At 36.5% G+C, this 19,876-nt stretch overlaps 1 protein-coding gene across 2 annotated transcripts in view; it reads right to left on the bottom strand.

Annotated features, from left to right (window-relative positions):
• Positions 1 to 427: 427 nt before the first annotated feature.
• IRAK4 (interleukin 1 receptor associated kinase 4) overlaps positions 428 to 19,876 on the bottom strand; it is a 28,547-nt gene continuing 9,098 nt past the window's right edge. Inside the window, exons 3-12 of one of the 2 annotated variants that reach the window (XM_049625331.1) lie at positions 18,750 to 18,895; positions 17,747 to 17,929; positions 17,077 to 17,237; positions 16,099 to 16,163; positions 13,260 to 13,374; positions 12,756 to 12,865; positions 8,395 to 8,578; positions 7,475 to 7,537; positions 3,734 to 3,892; positions 428 to 3,609 (exon numbers count right to left, since the gene is read on the bottom strand). In XM_049625331.1, the coding sequence (XP_049481288.1) occupies positions 3,574 to 3,609; positions 3,734 to 3,892; positions 7,475 to 7,537; positions 8,395 to 8,578; positions 12,756 to 12,865; positions 13,260 to 13,374; positions 16,099 to 16,163; positions 17,077 to 17,237; positions 17,747 to 17,929; positions 18,750 to 18,895 (1,222 nt within the window). In that variant the 3' untranslated portion in view covers positions 428 to 3,573. Of the gene's footprint in view, positions 3,610 to 3,733; positions 3,893 to 4,099; positions 4,565 to 7,474; positions 7,538 to 8,394; positions 8,579 to 12,755; positions 12,866 to 13,259; positions 13,375 to 16,098; positions 16,164 to 17,076; positions 17,238 to 17,746; positions 17,930 to 18,749; positions 18,896 to 19,876 lie in introns of those variants that run through there. The other variant, XR_007456654.1, reaches the window with a different exon arrangement.

The following is a 19,876-nucleotide window of genomic DNA, read 5'->3' as shown; positions in this document are numbered from 1 at the left end:
TAACCCTACAATGGCTTCTAAGTGTTCAAGTGAAAGGAAGTGTCCCACATCTCTTACTTTAAATCAAAAGCTAGAAATGAAAGTTTAGTGAGGAAGGCATGCCAAAAGCCAATATAGACCAAAAGCTAGACCTATTGTACCAAACAGCCAACTTGTGATGCAAAGTATAATTTCTTGAAGGAAATTAAAAGTGCTACCCTAGGGGTGCCTGGGTGGCTCGTTGGTTAAGTGTCCAACTTGAGCTCATGATCTCATGGTTTGTGAGTTTGAGACCCACGTCGGGTTCTGTGCTGACAGAATGGAGCCTGGAGCCTGCTTTGGATTCTGTGTCTCCCTTTCTTTCTGCCCCTCCCCCACTCAAGCTGTTTCTTTCTGTCAAAAATAAACATTAAAAAAAAATTTTTTTAAAGTGCTCTTCTAGAGAATACATGAATGATAAGAGAGTGAAACAGCCTTATTGTTGAGATGAAGAAAGTTTGAGTGGTCTGGAAAGAAGATCAGACCAGTCACAACATTCCCTTAAGCCAAAGCCTAATCCAGAACAAGGTCCTAAAAACTCTCTTCAATTCCATGAAGCTTGGGAGAGGTGAGGAAGCTTCAGAAGAAAAGTTTAAAGCTAACTGATGCTGGTTTCTGAGGTTCAAGTGAAAAAAAAAACAAACCCATCTCCATGACATACAAGTGCAAGGTGAGGCAGCAGGTGCTGATGTAGAAGCTGCAGCAAGTTCTCCAGAAGATCTTGTCAAGATAATTACTGAAGGTGGCCACACTAAACAATACATTTTCAGTGTAGAGGAAACAGCCTTCTTTTGGAAGATGTCATGCAGGACTTTCATAGCTAGAGAGGAGAAGTCAATGCCTGGCTTCACAGCTTCAAACGACAGGCTGACACTTGTTGGAAGCTAATGTAGCTGGTGACTTGAAGTTGAAGCCAGTACTCATTTACTATTCCAAAAATCCTAGGGCCCTTAAGAATTATACTAAATCTACTCTGCTTATGCTCTATAAATGGACCAATGAAGCCTGGATGACTGCACATCTGTTTACAACGTGTTTACTAAATATTTTAAGCCCACTGTTAAGACATACTGCTCAGAAAAAAAAGGTTCCTTTCAAAATATTGACATTTCATTGGTCATTCACAATTCATGCAAGAGCTCTGATGGTGATGTAGAAGGAGCTTAACGTTGTAGTCATGCCCGCAGCCCATGGATCAAGGAGTAATTTTGACTTTCAAGTCTTATTATTTAAGAAATACATTTCATAAGGTTCTTCTGCCATAGATTCTTCTGATGGATCTGGGAAAAGTAAACTGAAAACTTTCTGGAGAGGGTTACCATTCTAGATGCATTTAAAAACATTTATGATTCATGAGAAGATGTCAAAATAATATTAACAGGCATTTGGAAGAAGTTGATTCCAACCCTCATGGGTGACTTGGAGAGGTTTAAAACTTTGGTGGAGGAAGTGCAGTTGTGATGGAAAGAGCAAGAGTAGAAGTGGAGTCTTAAGTTGTGACTGAAATGGTACAATCTCATGATAAAACTTAAACAAATGAGTTGCTTCTTATGGATGAGCAGAGAAAGTGGTTTCTTGAAATGGAATCTACTCCTGATGAAGGTGCTGTGAAGACTGTTGAAATGACGACAAAGGATTTAGAATATTACATCAACTTAGCTGATAAAGCAGTGGAAGGGTTTGAGAGGATTGACTTCAATTTTGGAAGACATTCTACTGTAGGTAAAATGCTATTAAGCAGTATTGCATGCTACAGGGAAATTGTTTGTGAAAGGAAAAGTCAATCAATGGGGAAACTTCATTGTTGTCTTCTTTTTAGAAATTGCCACAGCCACCCCAACCTTCAGCAACCACCACCTGATCAGTCAGCAGCCATCAACATGGAGGTGAGACCTTTCACCAGCAAAACGATTATAACTCCCTGTGAGCTCAGATGATAGTTAGCCTTTTCTAGCAATAAAGTATTTTTAAATTAAGGTAAGTACATTATTTTTTAGACATAATGCTATTGCACAGTTAATAAACTACAGGATAGAATGAACATAACTTTTATATGCATTGGCAAACCAAAAAATTTATTTGACTCACTTTATCGTGATACCTACTTTATTGTGATGGTCTGGAACCGAACTTTCATACCTCTGAGGTACGCTTGTGTTTTGAAAGTGAAAAAAAAAGGACTACAGATAGCTAAGATCTATGAGCATTTTATATAGGACCAGAAAGTGGATAGAGCAATAAATGCTTTAGAATGTCTTAAATTTCTCTTAATTGTATGTCACAAAAGTAAGGCAAAACATTTATCAATTGTTCCTATTACCTGCGTGGTTTTCATAGAACATAACGAGAGAAATTAAAAATTAAAAATTTTTAGTTGGCTAGCTAGCAAACCAGTGGGTCAGAAATATGGTTCAAAAAACAGTTGCTCTTTCTAGAAGAATTCAGTTTCTTGTGGTTATACAACCCAGGTCCCAGTTTTTTATGCTGGCTAACAGCTGGAAGGTAGCCCTTAGCCTAGAAGGCCACCCGTAGATCTTAGCCAATGTGGCCTTCTTACAACACGGTAGCTTCCTTCTTCAAGGCCCACAGGACAATGTCTCAGACTTCTTGTAAGAAACCATCTTATTAGGTCAGGCCTACCCAGCACAGTCTCTCTGTTGATACTCAAAGTCATCAGATTAGGGGCCTTACCAACATCTGCAAAATTCCTTCATTATGGAATATGTTGCCATATAACATAATCTAATAATGACCATATCATCAGGTAATATTTGGTTAGTGGTGAATGCTTAAAATAGTACATTGTGGGGCACCTGGGTGGTTCAGTTGGTTAAGCGTCCTACTCTTGATTTCAGCTCAGATCATGATGTCACCGGTTTGAGAGATCAAGCAAGCCCCATGTCAGGCTCTGTGCTGACTGTGCGAAGTCTGCTTGGGATTCTCTATCTTTCTCTCTGCCCCTCTCCCACTCATGCAAGCTCTGTCTCTCTCTCAAAAAACACACTGTGAACACGATCCTATAAACAAACGACTGTAATTGGATTGTATAAACATAAACTTTAAATTTTACATCACTTTACATGTTACAAAGTGCTTGTACATAGTCTGCATCATTGGATTTCCAGGACTACCTGTCAAAGAAGCACAGTAGATAATTAGCCTAATGTTACCAGTGAAAAAACAAAGGCTCAAAGCTGTTAAAGGATTGTCCAAAGCTCTACGGCAAATTAGTAGTGGAGTTGGGGCTTCAGCTTCGGGTCTTTTCACCCTATAGTCCAGTCCCCTTTGTTGCTAATTCTATAGTTTTCAAACCATGTTTGGTGAGGTTCTAAGGCGAGGTCTTGGGGATTACTCAAGAACTGAGGGTGACACTAAAAAGCCAGGGATTAGGGTTGATATAGTGACTCTACTTTTGTTGTTCTATGTATATGTTGGGGGTTCCATGCTCCATGCTGCCTTGTTAAAGGTAAAAAAGAATGTTTATAACAAAAATTTAGTTTAAAAACTGTTTTACATAGCGGTATATAAAAAAACCAAGAGTCTTCCAGTGAAGTTTCAAGAAACTGTCATTTCTTGCAGCAGCTGTTGAACCTTTCATAAAGACAGAAAAAACAGCAAAAAAAATGCATTAAAGAGTTGGTTTGAAATGTACACTTAGGAAAAAAAGATGAACCCTACCTTCTTCACTTTTTCAATAAATATAAAAAATCAGTACCTTCTTAATATCTGGTCTCTTATTTTTCTTTTCATGCAAGCATTGACTGGCAACAGAATACATGGTTTCAATGGAAATGGGATCAATGTCATTCATCTTCGTATCAATATAATCTTCAATTGTCTTTTCTTCATCTTCGATTTCTTCTTTAATATCTAGCTTTAAAACAAATGTTAAAACTTTAGTAGGAGTTTCAAAGAAAAGTGAGAGAAATCAGAATGTAAATGGATTTATTTCATCTACTTCATAACAACATGTACTCTTATTTTACTGTCTATTTTTATAACCTTACTAAGAATTAAAGACATACAGGAGAAACCCTATTTGTCTATTTATACATCTATTCATACCTAGGTACATACATACCTTTTAGATACTTTCGGCCATTTGCCTTCTAATTTTTGTATTTCTGTTGCTGAGCTAATTGCGCTCATGTTCCCATTGGCAGCATTTACTAGGCTGCTAGCCCAAGGTGATTTGCTTCTTGATGTGCCCTGATAATGCAGTTCCAATTTCTGGACCCAAAATCCTCCTCCCTGGACAGGCACACTTGTCTATAGGTACTCAAATTATTGAATCAAAGATAAAGAGGTAGAAGGAAAAAGGGGACAGGGCCATGATAAAAAAGTACTGTATAGGGAGAGAGACATAGAACTAGGATGATGTAGTGGGTCAAGTGATGGCCCTGAAAACAGTATGTCCAAGTCCTAATCCCCAGAATCTATGCTTATGACTTTATTTGAAGAAAAGGTCTTTGCAGATGTCATTAAGCATCTTGAGATGAGATCATCCTAGGTTATCCACGTGGGCCCTAAATCCAATGACGAGCATCTGTAGAAGAGACAGAGAAGAGAAGAAAACAGACACAGAGAAGACAGTGTGACCACAGAGGTAGAAATGAATGATGTGGCCTCAAGTCAAGGAATGCCAGCAGCCACTAGAAGCTGGAAGGGGCAAGGCAAGAATCTCCTCTGGAGCCTCCAGAGGGAATATGGCCCTGACAGCCCCTTGATTTCAGATTTCTTGCTTCCAGAACCATGAAAGAACAAATTTGTTATTTTATGTCCCAATTTCTTACAGCAGCCCTAGGAAACTATTATCATGGAAAAGACTACTTATGTGAGGTCTGTTGTAAACCCTCCAGAAACTCTTCCAGAAGAATTTTAAGGGGCGCCTGGTGGCTCAGTTAAGCTTCTGACTCTTGGTTTTGGCTTAGTTCATGATCTCATGGTTCATGGGTTTGAGCCCTGTTTCGGGGTCTGTGCTGACAGTGTGGAGCCTGATTGGGATTCTCTCCCTCTCTCTCTCTGCCCCTCTGCTGCTCTCCATCTCTCTCTCTCTCAAAATAAATAAATAAATACACATTTAAAAAAAAAAAAAGAATTTTGAAAGCATTTGGGTGATGGCAGAATCTAGTGATGTAAAGGTTCTCTCAAGGATCACTCACTCCCTTTTTGTTATATTTGTAATAAAATCTTACTACTTTATGGCCATCTTGCATTCACACCTTAAGAGTAAGTAAAAGGGTATAAACTTCCCTGAAGTTTTATGATTTTCATTATTATATGATCATGCATAAAGCTTAGGACTGAGATGGATTGTGTGTTTTTCTGTATTTCATCCTTACTCAAACCAAAGGTTTGAGTCTTTCATAATATATTAAAGGAGAAAAAGTCTGAGAGAAAAGGATTTAGGCTTTTAGACAGGTAGGCTTTGCTTAAAAAGTATAAATTACACAGTAAAAAAAAAAAAAAAAAGGAGAGTTGCTTTAGTTTTTTTTTAACTGTCTTGTATTTTTATTTATTTTTAATTTTTAAACATTTATTTATTTTTGAGAGACAGAGACAGAGCACTAGTGGGGGAGGGGCAAAGACAGAGGGAGACACAAAATCCGAAGCAGGCTCCAGGCTCTGAGCTGTCAGTACAGAGCCCGACGTGGGGCTTGAACCCATGAACCATGAGATTATGACCTGAGCTGAAGTCAGGTGCTTAACCAACTGAGCCACACAGACACCCCAACTGTACAGTTTAAAAAAAAAATTTTTTTTTAATGTTTATTTATTTTTGGGAGACAGAGAGACAAAGTACAAGCAGGGGAGGGGCAGAGAGAGAGGGAGACACAGAATCTGAAGCAGGCTCCAGGCTCTGAGCTGTCAGCACAGAGCCTGATGCAGGGCTCAAACCCACGAAGCTCAGATCATGACCTGGGCTGAAGTCGCACACTTAACCCACTGAGTAACCCAGGCACCCCTGTATTTTTAATTTACACACTTTCTCTATATAATCCCATCCACACCCAAAGCTTTATCTACACTTGGATACTAATGGTTCCAAAACATTGTATCTGCAGCTGAGGCTTCCTTCCTGATGTCCAACACACAGTAAGTAATGTACATACACTATAATAACATATATATAGCTATATATAGCTGTATATTATATATAAGATATAATTATTATGTAGATAATATAAATATATATTATACAAATAATAACTTTTCACAATAATATTATGTTCTGTAAATATACCTTAATGCGAAATGTTATATAATATATAATACTGGAATAGTACATATCCAGGAAACCATGGAAAGCTTTATAATGTACTTTTTATTAAGGGACACTAGTAACAATATTATAATATATAGATATCATACTTATGGCTTTTATTAAAAGAGTATGACACCAAACTCTTGAGCAAACATAGCTTTTGACTTTCTAATCTCCATAGGGAAATAATCTGTTATTCATGTATTATCTGAATTTTTCACACTGGTTTGTCTCATTAGAACACATAAATTGGAAGAAAGTCAGCGTAGATATTTAATTTTAAGAAAAGCTTATACATGATAGTATTTCTGTAATCTTTAGTTTACAAAAGATTTTTGTAAATATTTAATTTTATAAAAAGACCCTCTAACTTCTTAAAATTTACTATATGGGGGAAAAAAGGGGCAAGGCATAATTTTCTCATAACTTTAGCATTCAGTTAGTCTATTTATGTAATTGCCAACGAATGCCGAATATAATACACAGGTAATGTTTTCTATCATAATTTTATAATTAAAATACTTCATAGCGGTGCCTAGGTGGCTCAGTTGGTTGAGCGTCCGACTCTTGATTTTGGCTCAAGTCATGATCCCAGGGTCGTGGGATTGAGCCCCACATTGGGCTCTGTGTTGAGTGTTGTGCCTGTTTAAGATTCTCCCTCTCTCTCTCCCTCCCTCTCTCTCTCTCCCTCTGCCCCTCACTCCAATTCACACTTTCTTGCTCTCTCTCCCTCAAATAAAAAATAAACAAACAAATAAAATAAAAATAAAATACTCCATAATAGAAATAGATAGCAAATTTTACCAGTAATTCTATTCTGATACAAATGTGAAAGGAAGCAATATTGTTTTTTCTCTCTGAGCTGAAAAGTCTGTTAGTAATCATCCTGAAAGTAACAACAACAACAACAAAAATACTGGAGAAGACCTAAAAGATTATATAGTTCTATTCTGATATTACCCACAAAGAAACCAGAACATAGAATATACAAGTGACTTTACCAAGCTTCACAAATCCTTCATGGCAGAGCTGAGATTAGAAGTCTGTTATGCTTTTTCCATATGCCACTGGGTAATTGCCAATGGAAAAATTGCCAATAGAAAGTGACATATCTAGATGCCAAACTTACCCTACAAATTTAGATTATAAATGCAAAAGAAAAGGACTGGAAAAAACGAGTCTTTCAATTACCAATAACTGAGGTTCACGGTATTCATCTACAGCTGGAAGTCCAGTTATTATTTCTAATAAAACCTATGAAGACAAAAAAAAAGATCCATTGCTGTAACACTCAAGACAACATATAGAAACTAGACAGAATATGGATCTTGATTATGAAATCTGATTAATCATTTCCACACATTGCCTTATGCCTTTCAGGCATTAAAGCAGAAAGGACATGAGCTGTGGTCATTTCTCACCATCATTCCCTCACAGAAACCTTGGGTTCCAGCAATCCCCACAAGCAGTACTTTTCGATTGTCAACTTACTAAACAATCAGCTCCACTCACTATGTATTCTAGACATTCTGTCCCCTGTCTTGCAGGGGATTCTTCACAAGAATAATTGTCTCTGGCTTTTAGAATATTATTTTCTAAAGTTTAGGCCTATCCTACAACTCTGTGCCTTAACAACACAGTGCTATGAAGTTAAATTTCCATATAGGAAACATACGCGCAAAAATAAGATGACGTAGCACCTAATTTCTCCAACCATTTCCACTCACTCCATATTAAAAGTTATTAGGAACAGACCAGTAGATCAGAAAATGCCAAAGTGTACATCTGTTAAAAAATATTTCATTTAAAAACTGACAGTAAAATACATGCTGTATATGATTTGCTTTATGCACTAATTTAAGCTTCATACTAATTTGTGAGGATAGTGTGCTAAAAAAGTCATTTCTTACAGTAACTTCAGAAACCAATTTAAAAGTTTACAAATTTGGAGAAGCTTTTATGACTTTCTCATTTAACTAAAGGTTAAAGTAAACAATATACATACTTACATAAGAGGGCTAAGAAAGACAGGTGTGTTCAAAATATTCTACTTCAACTTCACAGTTATAGCCAGAATGATTATTGTTACGAATTATATATGTGAAACTTACCACACCAAAGCTGTATATGTCAGATTTGGGTGTTATTTCTCCTCGTAAAGCCTCAGGTGCCATATAAGCTGTTGTTCCCACAATTCTGCTAGTCATGACTGTTTGGGCAAACTTCTCAGAAGCCCGTGCAAGCCCAAAGTCTGATATTTTGGCTGTAAAGTCTTCATCTAGTAAGATATTTGCACTGAAATAAAGTAAAGTTTGAAGAAAATAATATTTTTCTTTTCAAGCAAGTCAAACAGTCAGGTGTATGAACATATATACATATTTACAGAGTAGACTATTTAAAAAAAATTTTTTTTTTTTTTAACGTTTATTTATTTTTGAGACAGAGAGAGACAGAGCATGAACGGGGGAGGGTCAGAGAGAGAGGGAGACACAGAATCTGAAACAGGCTCCAGGCTCTGAGCAGTCAGCACAGAGCCCGACGCGGGGCTCGAACTCACATACCGCGAGATCGTGACCTGAGCCGAAGTTGGACGCTTAACCGACTGAGCCACCCAGGCGCCCCCAGAGTAGACTATTTTATAATACACATCATAAAAGCCTGAAATTCGTGTAAACAAATCTAGACTTCAGATTGAAGCTAAAGAGAAATAATTGTCTTCTTTTTCCTTTTTGTTTCTTGAGGAACAATTTTAGAAGAATATAAATGAAATAAAACTGTCCACATTAGTAAGAGATAATTTCATTGTTTCACAAATAATTTATTTTGGGAAAATATCCCTCAGTCTCCTAAAGCTCCAGTCTTAAATTCCTTTCCTAACATTTCCCAACTCATTTAAGAACAAATTTCCAAACAAAGTATCTTAATTATTCATCTCTTTATTCTTTTTTTTTAAGTTTTTAATTTTAATTCCAGTATAGTTAACATGAAGTATTATATTAGGTTTAGGTATTATTCTCTCCCTCTCTCTTTTTTTGTACTATCTGATAACTTTCAAAGAGGAAAGAACATGGCTAAAAGGTCTTCATTCATTCATTACACACATTCACTCATACACACATACTCACATTCAATAAAACTTTATCAAGGACTTGCTATGTATAATAGTATTTGATCTCAGTGCTGCATAGAGGGGGAGTTTTCAAATCTTGTCGGTGACAAAGGTATATACCTAATTTTAAAAGTCCAAAAAATATTCCACAATGGTGATGTTATGTACAAAATGCTGAGAGAACAACTAAATGCCTGGAAGAACTGGAGAAAATTCTAAAGACAGGGTAAACAGTGTGCTTAAAGGATTGTTAGAAGGTGATGGTTAAATGAGGGGAAAAGGTATTTTGGCAAATGGAGCAACATGTACATAGTGATGAAAACAAAAGCATGTGATCAATTTCAAGAAGCTGGTGACCATGGAACATGGAGAGAATATGAACTTCATTCTGTGATAGCAGGACGCCAGTGAAAGTTTCCTAGTAATGAATTAGTGCTATTACACCTCATTTTTAGGAACACTACCTGGCCAATGTAGTAGTGAATGGAAGAGAACTGGTACAGACTGGTTAAAGGCTGACCATGAAAGCTTGTAATAAAATAAGAGATAGAGTCTAGATAAAGAACACTGTGGGTGAAAAGGAGCTGAAAAGTTTGAGGCATGTTCAAAGGAACTTTGTAATTAGTCTGATACGAGGAATGAGAAAGACTAGCTGGGAGACAGGATGAATAGTGACTTCATTTAATCAGGAAGAGAATATAGGAGGAAGACTGGTTTGGAAGAGAAAATGAACTTGATTTCTGACATGTTAACTTGGAGGCTGCTGTGGGACATCCAGGTGAGGTATTTTTGGCCTGGAGATACTGAAAATATAGGATTGGAGGCTGATGACACGGATGATGATAGAGTCACCCACAAATAGATAGTAGGTGAAGTCAATATAATGTCAGTCAGCAAGAATACGTTGTGAGAACAGAAGAGACAGGAGGTGAGAACATGAGGAAATGCACCAATATGTAAGGGATGAGAGAGAGTGCCTGTCCTGTCATCCAAGCTTGATCCCTCTATCTGGACTCCATCCTAAATTCTCAGGAACCTTACTCTATAAATTATCTTCTTCTTTCTTCTACTTTATCATCTCCCTCTTCCCATAGGCATAAAAGCATGCTTTAGTCTTCACCATCTAAAAAAAAAGGTTTCCTGAGTGACATATTATTTTCAGCGATCATTCTTCACTATCCAAATGTCTTTTTTTTTTTTTTTTAATTTTTTTAACGTTTATTTATTTTTGAGACAGAGAGAGACAGAGCATGAACGGGGGAGGGTCAGAGAGAGGGAGACACAGAATCTGAAACAGGCTCCAGGCTCTGAGCTGTCAGCACAGAGCCCGACGCGGGGCTCGAACTCACGGACCGTGAGATCATGACCTGAGCCGAGGTCGGCCACTTAACCGACTGAGCCACCCAGGCGCCCCCACTATCCAAATGTCTTAAAAGACTTGTCTACACTCACATCTCAGTTCTCCAGCTTTCTCTCTCCTCAACTACAAGCTGAATTCTGCCCAATTGCTACGTGTGGAAACAGAGCTCTGTAAAGATACTAATGACCTTCAGGGCACTAATCAAATGGTTATTTTCAATCCTCATCCTGACTTCCAGAAAGCAACTGATATTTTTGACTAATACTTCCTAGGAAATGCTCTCTTTCCTTATTTTCACGGATACCACACTTTCCTGGTTCTCATCTTACCTTTCTATGCCTATTTTCTTAGATTCCTTAGGGATCATGCTCTTCTAGTTGGCCATTAAGTCTTAAAGTTCCTTAGGACTAAATCTTGGGACCTTTTCTTAATCTCTATCTCTCCTTAAGTGAATACAATCATATGACAGGTCTTCAATTATCGCCTACATGCAAGTAATGCACAAATTTAATGTCTTCAGCTCAGACTTCTTTCAGGTCCAAATCTGTATATCACATTGTCTGTTTAACATCTCTACTTCTATATCTTAAGAGAATCTTAAACATAACATGTACAAAAGAGAATTCATATTCTCAACCCTCAACCTGGTCCTCTTCCACACATCATCCCAGAATGCAATTCAGGAAGCTATAAATCCAGGAGTCATTCCTGATATGTCCCTCTTCCTGACCCCTCTGCAGCCAAGATATCAGCAGGTTCTGCTATCTTAAATCTCTCAAATCTGCTCACTTCTTTTGATATGAACAGCTATCACCAAGACTTCTGTGAAAGCCTAACTCTCCCTTCTTACAAACTGTTCTCTACACTGAGAGTCAAAGTGACCTTCTCAAAACTTAAACATGAGGCCACATCCCTACTTATAATTCTTCAATGGCATCTGGTTATTTGATGATAAAAGTAAAGTCCTTACCTTAGTCTATTAAATCCTACAGGGTTTAGCTCCTTGCTGATTTCTATAAATTTATCTTGTATCAATCATTCCTTCCATTTCTGCACTTCAGTTATAACTGTGCTCATTTCACTTCCTGTAATTAATTCATCATGACCGCATGCTCCCTCTCAACATTGGTTTCACAAATGCAGAATGCTGTTTTCCCTACCTTCTTTAGCTACCCTCAACTTGAGCCCATTTATTTCCCACTCATTCTTTGGATCTCTGCTAAAATATCACATCCTCAGAGAACACTTCTTTATACTAATATTTATATTAAATACTGTATACTGCACACTAAAGTTTTTTATGATCTTGTGATCATTCGTCTGATGTCAAATGCAACAAGTGCTCCTTTTGCTAAATATATTATCTTCAGTGCCTACCATATGGTAGGTGCTCAATTAATATTTGTTACTTATGTAAGAAGAAAGAGACCTGAAATGCACCCATGGAGGATGAAAGTGATTCAGAAAATAATGGTGACCTCGAAAATAATTTTGACAAGGTAAAAGTGGTCAAGAAAAACAAAATGCCATGCTATTAAAAAAAAAAAAAGGCCATGTAGGATGAGCACTAAAAATAGATCATTGGGTTTGTAATAAAGGAAATTACAGAACATCTTAATGAGAAGACCTTTCATGGGGTGCCATAAGTTAAGACATGCATATGAATATGAATTGAAAGAGAGCAAGTTATTCTTTAAAAAAAATTTTTTTTAATGTTTGTTTATATTTGACAGAGAGAGAGGGACAGAGCATGATCAGGGGAGGGGCAGAGAGGCAGAGAGAGAGAGAGAGAGAGAGAGAGAGAGAGAGAGAGAGAGAATGGGAGCAGGCTCCAGGCTCCGAGCTGTCAGCACAGAGCCTGACCCGAGGCTTGAACTCAGAAACCGCAAGATCATGACCTGAGCTGAAGTCGGACACTCAACCAACTGAGCCACCCAGGCGCCCCTAGAGCAAGTTATTTTTTAAAGATAGTTCTCCAAAAGCTTTTTAAGAGTAGCATTTACCTTTTAATGTCTCTATGAATATGATGGTTTTCATGTAAAAAACTGATGCCAGTAGCTGCACCCTGAGCAATCTTGCATCTCATATGCCAAGAAAGTGGTGGAGTATCATCCTTATAAAGTAAGAAACCAACCCATTAAAAAAAAGAACAACTTTCTCAGCAACTGCTGAAAATGATATCATATCACCCAGATTTAGAATTGCAATTTTTAAAAACTGTTCAAAAATAATCTCTAAATAAGATCAAACCGGAGTTACCATTTCTTATTTGACAATAAAAATATATAAGAGCATCTTCAAAGACTAGTCTTGACTGATAATTTTATGTTTAAGATTATTACCTAATAGAATGGCAATCCCAGTTGTTTACCTATCAGCTGTATAATTTTCAAAGAACAAGAAAAATATTAAGATTAATGTGGTTCAAATAACCTTGTCACAAAGTGAATATTCATATTCCAACACATAAACAGAAAGCCAAGCAATATGATGAACAAATATCTTACCAAGCAGGACAGCCTGTCCAGCAATGAGCCATTGGGCATGTAAACATACACTAAGCAGAGGTCATCTCCGTCACTTGAGAAACCAAGTAGTTCTACTAAGTTTTCATGTTGACACCTATGACAAATAATTTTGCACTCAAAATTATTATGATACATACATACATTCAGCTGTAGGTTGAAGGTTATTCAATTTGGAACTTCAACAGAAAAAAAGGAGTAAGAAAATATTGATATGCTATGTATCATTATATTATAATATGTATGTTTATAGTATGTATATTTATTACAACTGCTTATAATTTTCTGCAAACAGTTCTTTCAGACAATACTGATCAACATTAGGAGCAACCCCTTTTTCCACTTTATAGTAAAAGCTCAATACTTTAGAACTTTGGAACTTGTGACAGTTTGGTTAAGGACTTGGGTTGATATTTACCTTTGCGTAGCACAATTTTCAATGATAGTACAGGCAAGATTTCAACAAGTCTGCTGAAACTGGTATGACAATCTTTTCAAGAACTTTTTAACACATCCAAAGCACTGATTTATAGACGTGTGATCTTTAACCACATCTAATTTACACATTTCTGATCTTTAATGATATGTTATTTATAACCTAATTTGAGTTTCTTTATATACTTGAATAAAACTAAAGAGAGCTGAAACATAACAAAACCTTAGGTTTCCAAGGCAAAGTAGAAAGAGAAGTGGGCAAAGTCCTAAGTTTAAAGCCTAGCTTCACCACCCTCTGGATATTTGACCTATAGGCCAAATTAACAGTTAACAGGTTAACAACCTCACTGAACTTCAGCAACTTTACCAGATGTGGATAGTAATACCGATTATGTAACACGGATGCTCTGAGAATCGAATGAGCAAATACATGAGAGCCTAGAAATATACTTAGAACATGGTAACATTCCATCCACGTGCTTACTCATTTTGATTCAGTATCATCTAAAATTCTGACATTGCATTATTTCAAATCAGACTTTAATTTGAAATCAGTCTGTCCTCATAAATATTTTAAGTACAAATTAAAACAATAAGTGCTCTATTTTCCACCAAACTGGCACATTTTTAAAATGAGTTGGCAACATTTGATGACTTTATACTATATACAAGGCACTGCAGTAAATGATTTACCTGCTTTGTTTTATTGAATTCTCACAATAACTTAATGAAGTAAACACTATTATCCCATTTTATAGATGAGAAAACTAATGAATAGACAGTTAAGAAACTTGGCCAGGGTTATTTTGCTAGTAAGATCCAAAAATTGGTACTTGTTAAAAAACAGTGATAATATTCAACGGTGGTGAGGTAAAGGTGAAATTTGACATTGTAATACATTGCTGGCAGGAGTATAAATCACTATTTATAAAGCCATTTGGACATGTACTTGAAAAGTTTTTAAGAAGCTCATGAATTCTGAATGAGTAATTCTTCTAGGACTCTACCTGATGAAATATGCAGAGCTGCATTTAAAGATTTATGTACAACAAGATTTAATGGAGCTTTAATTTGTAACGTTGAAAATTAGAAATTAACCTAGTAGGGTAATGGTTAAATAAAATATAATCATCATATATGCCAAATAATGAACATATAATACCTTGAAATTAATGTATGATAACAAAATGTTTTAAAATTATTTTTAATGACATGGGAAAATCGTATACACACATCATGAGGCAAGTACATCAAAATATTAGTCATGGTTATCTCTGAGTGATATATTTAAGGGATGATTTTTATTATTGTAAATATATATTCCCGTATTTCGTAGATTATCTACTTTGGACAAATTACTTTTAGGATTGGAGAGTGGGTGTTAGAGTAGGGGGAACAAAATCCTGAAAGAGGTTTTTGTTTTTTTTTTTAAATCAGTATGCATTATTTTTACTGTCACTGAATTAATTCCAGTCTGTTCTTTCTTTCTTGAGGTTAAGCAACTAGAATCGGTAATTTATAGCAATGGGTGTAACTGAGTGTAAACTGGTAAATCTCATTAGGATTGTATAGTGACTGAGGGTGACTACACTTATGGTGGTGAGCACTGAGTAATGTAGAGAACTGCCGAATCGGTATGTTGTACACCTGAAACTAATAGAACGCTGTATGTCAATTACATTTCAATATTAAAAAAATACATTTAAAAAAAAATAAAAAGAAAAAAGGTCAAGCTCTGGAATCAGATCCGAATATGAAAGGCAGATCTGATTTTTACTGGCTATGTGGCCTCGGGCAAGTTACTTAATGTTTCTAAATCTCAATGAAAAAAAAAAAAAAAAGGTAGGGAGGTTACAATAACCTTTATGAGGATTAAATGAGGCCACACACATAAAATACACTGCACTACAATTATTAGAATAATTTCCTGATTTGTTTCCCTTATTCTTCCTGAAGACTCCCAAAAATTTTCAAGCATACTGAGTCAAAGTTTTCTAAGCATTCTGGCATATAACTTTTTCCTGGTTTAGGGTTGTTAAGATATCTAAGGGCCTATTATTCTATACTTTTTTTTTTTTTTATATCTCTATAATTTATCTGTCATGAATTTTGGGAGCAGCAGAGGATAATGGAAGATATTTGAAACCCTTTGTAACTTTGCTATGATTTAAAATAATAACTGCTGTTTTATCTACAGGCATATGAGCATATGCAGCCACAGAATTATAGAGTCAAAATTCTCTCAATTCCTCTAATCTGAACCCTTTATTTTAATTTTACATATCTGAAAATATCACTAGTTCATGGCATACTCTGGGTAAGAAACCAGGCCCCCTGCTTCTTGTCCTGCTCTTTTCCATTATACCACACTGTCAAATTAACTTACTTTGCCATAACTTCTATTTCTTGATCAAACTGCTGTTTCAGTTCTTCAGTACTAATGTCAACCATCTGAAAAAATAATATGTAATATAATTCAACATGATAACCTTAAGGCTCCTAAAGCTAGAAGGAGGCACAAGTGATTGCCTGGCTGATCTTGCTTTCTTTAAAATAGTAAGGCATTATTCTCTCCCTTCTGTAGAATAACCGAGAACTGGAAATATTACTGATTTGTTCAAGGTCCTATGGCTAGTTAGCAGAAGGAGAAAAACCTTAAAAACCATATAACCATATAAGTCTCAGTTACTGTAGGAACAAAATGAAATAATGTGAGACTTCATTGTATAAACATTCTGAAGAAAAAATTTGCTGTCAGAAAACATAAGCAAATTTGAAGGCAAAAAGAAGAACAAAACCTGCAAAAGTATTTGTACTGTATATGACAATGGGTGACTATTTTTATCATATAAATATATATTATATGGATATTTCTAAAACATAATAACAGATTTATAATATAACAAATCAACTACATGCTGAACACTCTAGTAGCAATGGGAATGAGGGATCTAGACAAGAATTTTTTCAATCTTTTTTCTTATTGTGTAATTTTTAAACTTCATTTTTAAATGAGAACAGTAACATAAGAAAGTTATTTTTACAAAATTCTCTTAGTGTCTTCCCATTTTAATCCTGATTATGCATAAAAGCACTATGTAGAACAGGGCTTCTCAACTTTATGATTCTTCCAAAATTATATATACAATTATATGTGTATGCCCATAACTACATTTTTGTAGGGACAGGATCCATAGCTTTCAACAAAATTTTAAGTGTTCAGAACCACCAGCTTAGAAGATGTTTAAAGAAAATATGCTCTGAAATAATGTATTTCCTAAGAACTAATTTAAAGCTTAAGATAGAGCACCCTAGGAAGCAACTTTTTCCTTTAATTCTTTTTACTCCTAAACATGTAACTTACTGCTGCAAGCTTCTTCACTGCTACAGTTTTGTTGTTCACGCAGCCTTTATACACAACTCCAAACCCGCCCTCTCCCATCTTGTTGCCACCGACAGAAATGGGCCTTTCATCAAAGTTATTTGTGACATTCTTCAATTCATAAAATGAAAAGCTGTGAAAACCTATAATGTCAATGAAATAAGAAAAAAAAGCGCTTCAATAAAAAGGATATTGGTTTTAATAACTTCAGTGTTTTCTCAACTTGATTATTTCATGTATACACAAATATTTAAACTTTGGATTAGACAGGATAGGAGAGAGTAAAGCTCTCTTAAAGTAAAGCTTTAAATTTTTAAACTAAAAATTTAAGTTTTATCTTGAGAATTCTGTTTGGTGGTCCTCCACCCAAAACTCTAGTCACTTATTTTCTTTACAAAATGACCTTTTCAAGTTATGTAAATATTTATACATTTTTTCATATTTCTATGGTTGTTTGTATATTCTGTTGACTGTACTCACTGAGAACACACTAATACAATGAAGATGGTGCTTAATAGGTCAGGAGGGAAAAAAAGAAAACCCACCAAAGAGCTATTGCCAGTGTGCACAAACAAAAGGAGAGATTTATTTCAAAGCAGGGATGGGCTTAATGACAAACCCGCCAGGGGAAAGCACTGTACATGTTACTTACGTGTATCACTCTCTGCTAAACTTGTATTTTCTGGACTTGAGGAGTCAGGGGGCACATAGTTTTGTTCAAGATCCTGCACAGGTAACACAAATGTCCTGTCTTTGCCACAGAGAGGCAATTCTTTCTGAGGAACTGTTACAGCTTCTTTAGCAGGTAGTGTATTAACAGTTTGGGGAACAGCATCTGCCAAATGAAGTTACAAGTTGTTCTTAAATACGGAAAAGTGTTTGTCCAAAAGTTAAACTAGGAACTTGGTTCCTTTGACATCACTTCAGTTTCCACATGTCAACTCCATTTTCTCACAGCACACATGATAAGCTACCTAGTATGAATTTGTGAGTTTGGGGTTAAGGTGATTAGAGAGGGTAAGGCGATGTTTTCAAAAAGTCTATGAGCCACCTACCTCAGAGCACTGAAGTGCTTGTTTAAAAACATAGACCTTAACCCAAGTCAAGCATTCTGATACAACCAGGAAGCTACCTGTTTAACAAGAACCCCAAGGGATTCTATTGCACACTGAAAAGTGACAACTGCTAGTATAAATAGCATCAAAGGGAAATAAGGCTATTAGGAAGGCATCTAGACAGTAACTCACCAGAATACAATGTAAGGGTATCATGATCACAGAGTCCCATGAGGGTGGAGGTTAAAGGTAAAGAAAATCAAGAGCTAAAAACAAACAAACAAAACCAACCAACCAACCAACAAAAAACACCCCAAAACTAATTTTCATCCTTCTACACTTCCTACTGGCACAAAACTACCTGACTTGAATGGTGGGCTCAGGCCCAGTCACGAGGCCTCCTTCTCCTCACCAGCAAGTCCAGAGTGCCCTATGTCTGGGGTGCTTTTTGAGTTGGGGAGGGTGGAAAGAATGAAAAGGAGTCTCAAATGTAAAGTTCATCTACTAGGAGAAAAAAGTCCAAGTAAGAAGACATGTTCCCATTTCTGCCACTTGCCTTTGCACCCTAATCGTTGATGCCCTACTCACGCTCAAGTTTACCTGGTAGCAAAAGACTTGCTGGGGCAAAAAACTCATTTTGGACCAAAAGATCCACAAGATCACCAACTGTGCAATTTGTGGTACCCCAGTCAAACAGTAATTCACAAGTGGGGCTTTTTCCAGTTTGAAGTAATGCTTCAAATCTCCTTAAAAGCAAGCAACAAAGAAACAAAATTAGTATGTAAATAGGCTTAACATGAAAATAGGAATTATTCCCTCATGCCCTTGTCTGGCCCATACCATCTCCTATAATATTAAAGGAAAGGGGCAGCAGAAGAACCAGCCAGAATTACAGAGAACTGGGAAGACAGGCAGAAAGGAAAAAGATGCTGAAGGTGATTATACTATAGGTTAGCATATATTGAGTACTTACTGAGTATCTGCTCAGTGGGCCATGGGATGCACCCACATAAACTCATTTAATTCTCAAAGATACTACAAATGTAGTACTAATCATGAATGAGAAAGCAAAGCATAAAGAGGTAAAATAACCAGCCCATAGCCACACAGCCAAAAAACTGTATCTAAATTGAGATCCAAATTTAGATCTCACTTGACATAAGGGTCTGCTTTCAACCTACTAAGCTATATTTCTTCCCTACCTGATTTAATAACTCTGCTAGCCATATGAGTTTAAAAAAAAAATTTTTTTTTTTTAATGTTTATTTATTTTTGAGAGACAGAGTGCGAATTGGGGAGGCGCAGAGAGAGAGAGGGAGACACAGAATCCGAAGGAGGCTCCAGGCTCCTAGCTGTCAGCACAGAGCCTGACATGGGGCTTAAACTCACAAACCCTGAGATCATGACCCAAGCCGAAGTCAGACATTTAACCAGCTGAGCCACCCAGGCGCCCCTTAAATTTTTTTTTAATGTTTATTTTTGAGAGAGAGAGAAAAAGAGAAAGGCAGACAGAGAGGACAGAGGATTCGAAGCAGGCTCTGTGCTGACAGCAGTAAGCCCGATGCGGGGCTCTAACTCACTAACCATGAGATCATAGCCTGAGCTGAAGTTGGACGCTCAACCAGTTAAGCTCTTCAGGCACCCCCAGCCATATGATTTTCAATAAACCTTCCTGTTTAATGAAATACAATACTATACATAAACTTGGAGAATTTTTCCTTTGATCT

This window comes from Panthera uncia, chromosome B4, assembly GCF_023721935.1.
Source record: "Panthera uncia isolate 11264 chromosome B4, Puncia_PCG_1.0, whole genome shotgun sequence".
In the NCBI taxonomy this organism is placed as follows: domain Eukaryota; kingdom Metazoa; phylum Chordata; class Mammalia; order Carnivora; family Felidae; genus Panthera; species Panthera uncia.
The sequence above is the reverse complement of the archived record's forward strand: the minus strand, read 5'-3'. Positions and strand labels throughout refer to the sequence as shown.